At 51.3% G+C, this 10,977-nt stretch overlaps 2 protein-coding genes across 9 annotated transcripts; both read right to left on the reverse strand.

Moving 5' to 3' along the window:
* Positions 1–909: 909 nt before the first annotated feature.
* Positions 910–3,465, reverse strand: RPP25L (ribonuclease P/MRP subunit p25 like). 5 transcript variants are annotated; one of them, XM_047065704.1, is made up of 3 exons: positions 3,395–3,411; positions 3,000–3,068; positions 910–1,743 (listed from the first exon to the last, which is right to left on the reverse strand). In XM_047065704.1, exon 3 carries the CDS (start codon positions 1,707–1,709, stop codon positions 1,218–1,220), a length of 492 nt encoding a protein of 163 aa, XP_046921660.1. In that variant the 5' UTR covers positions 1,710–1,743; positions 3,000–3,068; positions 3,395–3,411; the 3' UTR covers positions 910–1,217. The 5 variants fall into 5 exon arrangements, with proteins under 5 accessions (XP_046921660.1, XP_046921650.1, XP_046921642.1 ...); XM_047065694.1 differs by lacking the exon at positions 3,395–3,411 and adding an exon at positions 3,165–3,350; XM_047065686.1 differs by lacking the exon at positions 3,395–3,411 and adding an exon at positions 3,165–3,350 and having other exon boundaries at positions 2,726–3,068.
* Positions 3,466–4,943: 1,478 nt separating this feature from the next.
* On the reverse strand, positions 4,944–10,735 carry DCTN3 (dynactin subunit 3). 4 transcript variants are annotated; one of them, XM_047065729.1, is made up of 8 exons: positions 10,605–10,735; positions 9,046–9,130; positions 8,261–8,347; positions 7,174–7,257; positions 6,958–7,010; positions 6,132–6,190; positions 5,451–5,510; positions 4,944–5,263 (listed from the first exon to the last, which is right to left on the reverse strand). In XM_047065729.1, exons 1-8 carry the CDS (start codon positions 10,698–10,700, stop codon positions 5,209–5,211), a joined length of 579 nt encoding a protein of 192 aa, XP_046921685.1. In that variant the 5' UTR covers positions 10,701–10,735; the 3' UTR covers positions 4,944–5,208. The 4 variants fall into 4 exon arrangements, with proteins under 4 accessions (XP_046921685.1, XP_046921677.1, XP_046921699.1 ...); XM_047065721.1 differs by having other exon boundaries at positions 7,162–7,257; XM_047065743.1 differs by lacking the exon at positions 6,958–7,010.
* Between the last annotated feature and the right edge of the window lie 242 nt (positions 10,736–10,977).

Genomic DNA, 10,977 nt, shown 5'->3' on the forward strand with positions numbered 1-10,977 from the left:
CAACCCTGAGATCAAGAGCCATATGCTCTTCCAGCTGCACCAGCCAGATGCCCCATGAGCTATGTTTTTAAGATAGGAAAATACATGTTTGTAAATGGAGTCATTAATAATGATAGCAATTAACATTTATATAGTACTATATGCCCAGGTGGTATCTAAGAGTCATATGTGCATATTTCTACATCTAACCCTCATAGGGGCCCTCTGTCCTGATTGAGGGAGCTCAATCCTCTGGGTGGGTCTGTTAGTTAAGTGTCTGACTCTTGGTTTTGGTTCAGGTCATGATCTCACAGTATGTGAGATCGAGCCCTGCATCAGGGTCTGCAATGACAGTATGGAGCCTGCTTGGGATTCTCTCTCCCTGCCCCTCCCCTGCTCGTGTGCTCTCTCTCTCTCTCTCTCTCTAAATAAATAAATAAATTTTTAAAAATCGTTGGGACGCCTGGGTGGCTAAGTCAGTTGAGCATGACTCTTGATTTCAGCTCAGGTCATGATCCCAGGGTCATGGGGTTCAGACCTGCAATGGGCTCTGAGCTGACTGCATGGAGCCTGCTTGGGATTCTTTCTCCCCCTCTCTGCCCCTTCCCCACTTGCTCTCTCAAAATAAATAAACATTAAAAAAAAATCCTCATTAACAACCCTATGAGGTAAGCACTATATATATCCTGTTTTATGGATGGGAATACTAAGGCTCAGAGCAGTAACTTGCCCAAGGTCACAAAGCAGTAACTTACTAGCAAATGGCAGAGCCAGATTCAAATTCAGGCAGTCTGTTACCTGAGACCATGACCTTAACCACTATACTATAATAAATGCTGCAGAGAAAGAAAAATGTCCCTAAACCAGGGGCAGGGGGGTGCAGGGACTCCCCCTCCCTTAATCCCACTTCTACACAGGTCAAGCAGAGGCTCATCAGACAATTAGGCAGAACCTTTATTTCCTAACCACTCCCTGGATTTCTGTCAGAAGGACAGAAGCACAATAGGGAGAAGGCTGAGTAAGCCCTTCTTAAGCAATCCAGAAGCCACCTAAGACTGCACACCTGTCACTGTAGCAGTCCCTTTTCACACACCAGAGAGAAGGGGAAGCAGGACAGGGAGGCTCCTTTCTGTAGATTCAAGTCTTGTTGGGGATGTTGAACAGTTACAGAGACTTCTCAGAGAAGGCAAAGCCATCATAGACATTCATGCCTGGGGAACAGCTTGCTCAGCAGATCTTCAGGACCAAGTGTCTCGAACCCTTCTTCGGGGTCGTGGGCCACAGCTGGAGCTTGATGTGGGGCCCAAGCCAGGGGGTGCTCCTGGAGGCTGGTAGCCACATTCATTAGGGTCCAGGGGGTCCCGGCTGAGCAGTACCCACACTGCAGGTACATGGCGGCGCACCGTGAGGGGATCTAGGCCTGTGTCAGGTGAGACTGGCACCCAGCTGTCCTCGGTCTGCAGGAAGCGCAATTTGGTAAGCTGATGGAGGCCTGGTACCCGCCGCTTGACAATCTCAGCACAGCTGACCGCCTTTCCTGCAGCCCTGCCAGAACCTGAGAACACCACATGCCGTGCACTACCACCCTCCAATCGACCCAGTGCCAGCCCCAGCAGGTTGCGGATTTTGCTGCCATCTCGGACCCGCATCTCCAGGGTATCAGGAGGTAGCTGGGGCATCGGAGAAGGTGCTGGGAGTTCCACAGAGCCAGCTTTCCGGTAGTGCTCCATCCCACTTGCTGTTGTGTCTGAATTTCACGGCCCACTGCAGGGAAGTGTCAGATGAATGCTGGGCAATGTGCCCCAGGACACCCCACAACCCCAGCTCTCCAGGATATGGTCCTATTCATCCCAGACTTCCCAGGAATAGGACCATATCCCCTCACCCCCGGCTTCTAAGAAAAGGTGCCATGCCTACTTTACCCTGGGAAGGGGCTGTATCCCACATACCCCATTCCTCTGGACAGGGCCATAACCCTGCCTCCACCCTGGAGTCCCTGAGACAGGACCAAATTCATCAAACACTGGGGTCTTTAGGATAGGGCCAAGCCCCCTCATCCCAAGAGCCATAGGACTGGGAATGAGCCTCTCTCATCTTGAGCTCCTTGGGACAGGGCATGAGCCTTAAACAAGGACTTCAAGAACCTCCATTTTTACCTCAATCTATACTTTCTAATTAATAAAGTTCTTTCCAGGGGCACCTGGGTGGCTCAGTTGGTTAAGCACTGACTTCAGCTCAGGTCATGATCTCATGGTTCGTGGGTTCGAGCCGCACATTGGGCTCTGTGCTGACAGCTCAGAGCCTGGAGCCTGTTTCGGATTCTGTGTGTGTGTGTGTGTGTGTGTGTGTGTGTGTCTCTCTCTCTCTCTGCCCCTCCCCCGCTTGCACTGTCTCCGCCTCTCTCAAAAGTAAATAAACATTAAAAAATTTTTTAAAAAAAAGTTCTTTCCAGTTTATATTTTCCTCCCCACATTTTTTTATTTTTAAGTAAGCTCTACACCCAATGTGGGGCTCAAACTCACAACCCCAAAGATCAAGAATTGCATGTTCTACAGACCATCCAGGTGCCCCTCCAGCTTATCTTTTAACTCAGGGAAAACATCCTGCAGGCAAAGCATCCCTTGATGGGAACCAAAAATAACCCCTCAAGCAATAACGGCTGCCCTAATGCCAGCAAGACCCCCTTGACTGGCCCCAAGACAATGATCAATCTGCCCATTACTGCGTCTTGCACCTACGGACCGACCTTTGTCTCACATTCTCCTTATATAAACCTAGAAGTATTTTCAGCACTTTGAAGACCGTCTTTGAGCCTAGTCCGCTGTCTTCCGGTGTTGGCCTCACTGAAATAAATTACTTTATTGTTTCACCACCACTTGGCTCTCTGCCTTCGGATTTTGTCAGCCAGGAGTGGCAGAACCTGGTCTGTTTGGGATCCCAAAGCCAGGTGCTCTTGCACTCCTGGGCCCCGGTTACACCCTTGCCCTAGACTTTCGAAAACCAGACTAAGCGCTCCTCACCTACAGCTCTCCAAGACCGGGACAAGGCCCCCTCACTCCGCTCGCAGAGGCTCCTATACTCCAAGCTCCCTGGAAAGAGCCAAGAACTCGTCCAGATGCTCCTCAAACAGAACTGAACTCCTCTCCCACTCCGGGATCCTTAGGATAGGGCCATGCACCCCTCACCTTGAGATTCCCAGGGTCAATGCCCTCAGCCCAGATCCCTCAGAAACGGCAGCAGAGGCTTGACGCGGAGGGCTGCCTGGGCTACTCATAGAGTGGAGTCCACAACCTGGCCGTCTCCACCGCCACGGGCGGACTCCAGAGCTCAGCAAGCCGCAGAGACCAAGGACCAGCCTCCCCTCTCTTCCCTCTACCTCCAGGGTCCCCCCACCCCACTGCGTTCTCGCTCTCACCGCCCTGGCCGCGCACGCCTCAAATTCGATCAGGAGCCAAGATGGCGCCCAAGCCGGGAGCGCGCCGAAGCCGCGGGGCCGCGCACGCCGTGTAGGGGCGGGACCTAAGGGGCCGTGCCTAGCGGTGCCTCAGCTGGAAAGCTGAGTTTCGCGGGGACTTCTAGGAGTCGGCTGAGCCAGAACATCCCGAGACCATGAACATGTAGACAGTCTCCGATGTTACATCCTGGAGCAAGGGCATCCCTACTGGGGTGGAGAGAGAGCCCTGCGGAGAGGAGCCACCATCAGAGACTCGTGTCCCAAAGTTGGGAAGGATCTGGCCCTGAGAAGATGGTTCCGCTGGCGTCACCAGCTGGGCGCACAGCAAGAACAAAGGCGAAGCATTGGGTTTTACTTTGGACAGAGGCAAGGGGTTCCGTTCGAAGTGACTGCTGCTGCGCGGGGGAGTCCCTTGGTCACCGAGTTCTGACATTGGACTTCATTCTGTGGGCATGGCAAGCCACGGAGGGTTTTCATCAGGGGGCAAACCAATTTGTGAGCAAACCAATTTGTGCTGCCGCCAGAGGGGGTGGGGGTGGGGGAACTGGGCCTCGACCAACGGCCGCGGGGTCCCGGGGGCGTGTCCACTGAGACTCGTATGTTGCCTAGTGTATAATAGGCGCTCAAATAGTTGTTAAATGATTTGTGAGAATTAAGAGAAATGGCAGTGGGAATACAGAAAAGTAGATTAAGCTGGGAGACGTAGGTTTGGTGAAGAGTTGGTGACTGAACTGAGAAGGAAAGAGTCTAGGATGACTCCCAGTTTCAGACTTCTTTTCGACATGCTGAATTTGAGACGCTAGTGAAACCGTTGGGTGGCCAGCGGACTGTTAAAAAGGGATCTGGGACCACAGCACTCCCTGAGACCACAAGGGGGCAGCAAACACTTGGAGTGAAGCACCACTCTTCTCCACTCTTTATCCTCAGGTTCCCTCCCTCTCCACCCGGCAACAACCCCCCCCCCTGCCCCCCCCGCCCCCAACCCCACCCCAGAGCCCAAAGCCCTGCAACCAAACCTCTTCTGGGCTCCTCTTCCCGCTTAATAGCACCAAGTAAACTCCCATGAGAGAAACCTCAAGGTTCCTCTCTGCTTTGCACATGCTACTCCCTTGCTCTCAAACATCCTGCGTATCACCCTCCAGGACTGCCTCCCCCATTCCTTTTTGTTTTGTGCCCACTTGGTAGGACTGCTCTTTTCTTTGACTGTCTCCCCAGCAAGTCTGTGCAGAGCAGGGATCAAGTGGACCCTACCTGTGTCCTCCTCACCTACCATGGCACGTGACATTTAGAGGATACTTGGTAAATGTGGGATAAATGGACACACAAACAAATATTCCACTCATATCAATCAAATGAGAGCATTTGTCCTGAGAACTCTACATCTCCCAGAAAGCCAGATCAGGATGAGAATACCTCCTGGTCCAACCACTAGGAAGGTTGACAATTCTGCCTTCTACCACCCCCATCCTCACCACCACTCCCATCCTAGACCAGGAAGTTGGCACACTGCTCCAGTGATTTCTATAGTTTATTGTCACTGGAATAGGACACTGATGTGGGGAGTGGGTGCAAATAGCAAATCTCAAGTAGCCAGACCTCTGATCTCAGAGCCCCTGAATACAGACAAGTAGGCTGTGAATCCAATAAATACAGACCTGCCTCTGCCCTATTACAAAGGCAGGTTAACACAGGGCCCTGGAACCTGGCTGTCCTGGCCCACCCTGGGATGGGGAGCAACCATCACTCCTCTGCTGGCTTCACTTGCTTGGCGGCCTCTAGCTGGCAAAGTAGCTCATCCCACTGCACAAATTGTTTGGAGAGAAGAATTGTCTGGTGGCAGGTCAAGGTGAGAACAGGAGCCTGAGTGAGGGACTGGAGAGATTTTGCATTTGCCAAAGGGTAGGGGAGGAGGGAAACAGGTTGATTGGGATGGGATAAGAGACAGAGATGGAGATGGAACAAAAGGACAGGGCTTTGGACAACATTCCTCAGGGGCCTGGTTGAGCAGAAAGGATACAGTTTTGTTGTATTCCTCCAGGAGAGCCTTGGACTCCTCAGTGATCTCCACACACTGGTCCTACGGGGACAATGTATGGCAGAGAAAGGGGTTGGATAAAGCCCCCACTTCCCATTAACTTTCCTGCCTCGTCAGGGACCTCCACAGCCCATAAAGCCTAGAAAAAGTAGTGTTTCACCCCAGAGTCAAAAGGAGGAAATTTCTAATGGGGCTCCGGGATAGGTACCCTAACAGCAGTCCTAAGGGGGAGTGAACCACACATTTAAGGAAACACTCCTGCTAGTATATGTGTCCTCCTCCCCTGCCCCCTATATTTGAACCCTCTTTAAACTTTGGGGCCTGGGAATGGCAAAACAAAATAAAACAAAACAAAACAAAAAACCAAAAAACAGCTCCTCCACCCATAGTCAAGGACACACCATCCCCAGAAATTCTTGGGTACTTCCCATCATCAATCTTCTGGTATCTCAGAATAGTCCTACTCAGAGAGTCAAGAGATCCTGATGTGGCCAAGCAAGTCCCTTTCCCTCTCTAAAGCCGAGGAAGATAAAAGGATAAACCCTCAGGTTTCCCCTGGAGCTGACATCAGGGTAGCCTGAGGCTGCTTGCCCAGGCGGCAGCGGTGGGGACTAGGAGCCTCACCACATCTACTTTCTCTTCCAGTCCTCTCCCCTCCCATACCTGCTGCTGGATGTGGATCTGGGCCAAGCGCTGCAGGCGGGTGGCATGCTCAGGAACGGCTGTAAAACACAACACACACTGCCCGATGATGCTTGTGCCTTCCCCCGGGACTGTTCAATAGTCTATTAGGTCTTCAGCAGGATTAGAGTATTGAGTGGAGAAGCTAAGCAAACGCCAGGCTTCATCGACCACTGCAGCTAAAGGTGGTGGTGTGGCTCCCTGCCCATCCCAGTTTTACTCTTGGACCCAAGGCGGGGGTGGGGGCTTGGGTGGGGATACAGGGCCCTAGAAAATAAACCTTGGGGTCCCCAGAGTTGCCCCATACCCCCACCCCAATGCTGTAAGCAGGGTGAGGTAAAGAAAGCTTTGCCTGTTATGGGATCTGTTCCTTTGCTCTCAGTCCAGTGGGTCCAGGTCTGCCTAGAAGAGGGAGCCTGAAGGTGGGCTGAGGATGAATGCAAGGTTCCTAAGCTGGACACCTAGAATCCAACACCCAGAGCCCTGGCCACCATGCTGAGCCTATAGCTTAAGGTTGTCAAATGCTCAGCAGATAGCTGATCAGGGGTAGGGAGGGGGAACAGGAAAAAATACCTCCAGAGACAGACAAGATGGATATCTGGATTCAATTAAAGTCACTGTCTGTTTGTCAAAACTCAGGCCCAGGGACTGTTCTCAACAGTGCGGCAGGAAGAATTTATACACATTCACACACCTGGCAGGAACTCTTATAGTATAATCTGGGCTATATAGCAGCCTAAAGGACAGATGCTGAGGGGTGAGGTAGAAGGTAAAAGGAATACTCAGAGTTGGGAGCTGCTGGACTTACACTAGTGTCCTTAGGTCCAAACTGCCTGAGGTTCTGAAAATGAATTCTCTGCTCTGGCGATTTTCATCCCAATGCAGATGACAGGTATCCCCAGGGTTGAGGTAAAGACAAGGAGCAGACTTAGCTTGAACCCAGGGAACCTGAAGCACAAGGAAGTCCTGTCCATCCACCCACCTCCCCAAGCAGAGTGGTAGAGCTGCAGACCTAAAGAGGTACCTTTGATGTGAGCGCTGTCCAGAATAGGCACCAAAGCCTCCACCTGTTCCAGGAGTGCAATCTGGGATAAGATAAACTGCTCCTCTGAGACATAAACAGACAAGATAGTGGCAGTGAGGCAAACCTGGGCACTGCTACTTCCATGCAAGGGACTGAGGACCTGACAGGGTAGATGGCTGAGTCCTGCAGCATGGGGCAGTTACTCTGCTCACTGCCCCCTTCTCTAGGTGCACAGTCCCCCATTCTGCTCCCACCTCTCCTAGATGCCTCTGGTATGACCCGTCTTGAACCCAAGGAGCCTCTAGGTTTCTCCAAATACCACCTTTCTTGAAGTTTTAACTCTAAGGCCTCTTCCTCTAGCCTGCTATAACAAACTCAGTGAATCCAGGCAGACAGTGGCCAGGGAGGGAAGGAAAGGCTGGACTCCAGAGTTAGTATAGGAAAAGATCTCCTGAACTTGGCACCTGAGCCGCGGCAATGGTTCAGGGGCATTCTGGTTCACCACTGTATGCCTCACACTGAGGATGGTCTGGATCACAGAAAATGATCATTAAACATCTTCTGAATGAATTAACAAACACAGGTACTTGGCAAACCCTACCTCATGGAGTGACTGACTAAATTGAGCAGCAAACATTGCCAGGTGAATAGTTCCTGCCTAGAACTCTGAAACACCTGTGCCTTCTCACATGAAAGGAAAATGCTGGAACCCGTGCCAATATTCTCACCTCTCCCAAATGCAATGTTCTCTGCTCCCACCCTTTCCTAGAAGCTCCTTTATGTAGTGAGCAGAAGTGAGGAAGGTTCTGAAGGAAGATCCTAGAGGCAGACCACTGTTAGAAAACTGAAGTAGTTCCCACTGTTGCTGGCACCATGGCCTCAGCTGGCTCAGAAGTATACCATACCCAATGCTCACTAGAAGACCACAGGATGACCTCAGGCCTCAGCCAAGAGCCAGGCCAGAATTTCAGACTGCAGCTTCCAGTGCTGTATCCATGAGAGGACTGGCAGGGAAGCCATCTCCATGCCCAACTTCCCCCATAATCCATAATCCCCAGATGCATGTGCACAGATTGGCCAGCACTACCTGCTAAAATAAACTGCAGCTTAGAGGCATCAGGTATGGCAATGCGGTCAATGTACTCAGGATCCAGATATTTGATCAAGTCTTCAACTAGAAAAGAAGCAAGACAGAAAATGGCATAGAGGTGGGGTGTGGGAAATCTGTCTTATGAAGGATATTAGAAGGATATTAGTGATCAACTTTGGGGAGAGCCTTGAGTGAGGAGATGACACCCACAATATCTATCAGCAGGCCTCCACTGGGCCCCACCTCCCTGTCTCTCCCCTGTGAATACCTCCTGGCCAAACTCAGCCTTTACAGCTGGGAACACAATTGCCTCCACTATCCTGGAACCCTCAGCATTCCCACTGACCTATCTTCACCAAAGGTGGAAGGCCACTTGCTCCTCAGTGCCACCAAGACAAGTGAGAGCCTTTTCTGATTTCTAGGTTGCTGGCTCTGACATAATCAAAAAGGCATGGCTGAGCCAAGCCTGGGCTCTCAGTGCCTAATTTCCCTCCTGCCTCTGAACCTTGCCTGTGCAAAATACTATACCTCTCCTCCCTCCTTCACCAGAGGACTTTTGAGGCAGAGCCCTTATCCCATAACTTATGACACTGTCATGGGCTTAGAGTTTAACCACAAAGTAGAAATCACACCCCATGACACCACTTCAGCAGGGAAATATCTTCACATTCTGTCCCTATAGAGTGACTCCAATGACCTACTGGGCTGGAAGGCAAGGGCCAGGTCCCAGGAAGCATAGGCATGGGAAGGAGGGAAGGCAGGCACCCTATGGAATCACTTACTCTTTTTGTACAGAATCTTCACCCTCTCCCTCTTGCTGGCAATGTTCCCCAAAGCCACTTGTACCTTGACCAGGCCATCAGCCACCTGCAAGGGGACTGAAAATTAATTCCAAGTTTCGCTGCTTGACCAAGGCTTGAAAGAGGTAAAGAATCCCCATTCCTTCATCTCCCAAATCTCTTTATCCCAGCAAAATAGGTTCGCCCCTTTCTCTTGTTTTAAAGGAGATGCAACCCCACCTTCTGGGAATCCTCAGTGTGAAGGGGAAGATAGTCATGTAGTCTCTGGGAAGTTTCAAGTCTGATTGGGAAGGTAATTAACTATGTTAGAGTTTATAGGACATTAGCATAACCTGGTTCCTACCTCTCTGGCTGAACCTACCTAGGCTCTAGGGGTAGAAGGTAAGGAATTCCCATATTAAAGGATCAAATAGAGGGAGAGGCTATGAACGTGAACGATCTTACCCAGGTTTTAGAATATGGGGTGAAGAATGCTAATATTCAAGGGTCAAATATATGGGGAGGCAAATGGGACTAAGCAGCAACAGCCACAGAGGTAGAAGGAAAACAAGGAGGATTTTTGTCATGGATGTCAAAGGGAGAGAATGTTTTGAAAAATCAGTTCTCAAATGGGGCACAATCTGCTAGTGACAATTCCACAAGAAGTATACAAACAGACATCATTATCTCTGATGCATCTAACTCCAGGGTATGCCTGACATTCTTTTACCTTCAGTAAAAGGTCTTCCCATATTAAAAAGGGGGGGGGGGAGAGGGTAGGAGAACTAAGGTTCACGGTTGTCAAAATTCAGTCACTGGTGTGAAGGAGTGTTCCATCCATATCTAAACACCCGGTATTCTGGCCCCTGGTGGCTCGGTGGGTTAGGTGTGGGACTCTTGGTTTTGGTTCAGGTCATGATATGACCGTTGGTGGAATCCAGCCACCCCCCACCCCCACGCCTACAGCAGGGAGCCTGCTTGGGATTCTCTCATTCTCTCTCTCTCTGGCCCGCCTCCCCCCCCCCCGGGTCGCCTCTAAATAAATAAACTCAAAAAAACAAACAAAAAAAACCCCCACCCGGTATCCAATCCCTTCCTTCCTAATTCTGGCTCTCTCAGACCTCATCTCTCATTCCGGGGGCCTTCCTTATCCACCTTTGCTCTGCGCCCTCCAGTGTCCCACGGACCTCTTTCTGCACAATATTTAGCAATTGACTACGCAGGGTTCTATGCCAGCCCTTCCATTGTGGACTTCAGCTCTTACAGAAACTCTCGTTAGTCAGATTTTCAAGTGTGTTAGGTCTCCAGCCCGAGAGGACAGAGGCAGTCTTAGTCACAGTTTACAATGAGCCCATCGCAATCGGTCCTAATAACGCTGAGTGTCCTCCATGGAAATGGAGCCCGTGGGTCCGATAAGCTCCGAAAGGTTTCGAACCTTTGTTATTCCAAAGGTCCGGCTGCGGGCGACGAGGCCGGAGCGGTTGCACCTATCCCGAGGACCATGCCAGTAGGCCGCTCTTGCTCTGCCCCAGAAAGGCAGCACTGGATCCCAGATCACTCACCTTCCGCGAGCCGCGCGGCCCGCCAGACCCGTACACCCAGCGCTCCAGCTCCTCCACACGGGCCTGTAGCCGCTGCACGTCGCTGACAGCCGCCATAGCTACCTCGCCCCCGCCTCAGCCGAGGAACAGGCAGAGGGAGGGACGTCCGGCCAAATAGAGAAGGCTGGCTAATCAGAGCGCGGGGGCATCCCTCAATACGAGAAGTGACGTTACGACTCAGCCCTCGGGTGCCGGAAGTGACCGGCAGGGCCAGCGAAAGGTGTCAAAAGCTGTCTGGTTACCTAGGCAACGACTACCTATCAGGCTCTGTCCTAGTTTCCAGTTCCTGCTTGTCCAAACTTTTACTTTTCTTCTTCTAATTGAAGGGTACCAG

Source organism: Lynx rufus, unplaced genomic scaffold (assembly GCF_022079265.1).
Source record: "Lynx rufus isolate CCGP_SWC_20201006 ecotype Redwood Valley unplaced genomic scaffold, mLynRuf1.p SCAF_10, whole genome shotgun sequence".
NCBI classification, from domain to species: Eukaryota; Metazoa; Chordata; class Mammalia; order Carnivora; family Felidae; genus Lynx; species Lynx rufus.

Bases quoted from the DNA above. Each gene is read 5' to 3' on its own strand.
- RPP25L (XM_047065682.1), bottom strand. From the start codon at position 1,709: ATGGAGCACTACCGGAAAGCTGGCTCTGTGGAACTCCCAGCACCTTCT.
- DCTN3 (XM_047065721.1), bottom strand. From the start codon at position 10,700: ATGGCGGCTGTCAGCGACGTGCAGCGGCTACAGGCCCGTGTGGAGGAG. The intron at 6,191-6,957 runs GTAAGTCCAGCA...TGTGTTTTACAG, and splicing joins TTGGACCTAAGGACACTAGT to CCGTTCCTGAGCATGCCACC. The intron at 5,511-6,131 runs GTATGGGAGGGG...TTGTCCCCGTAG, and splicing joins AGATCCACATCCAGCAGCAG to GACCAGTGTGTGGAGATCAC.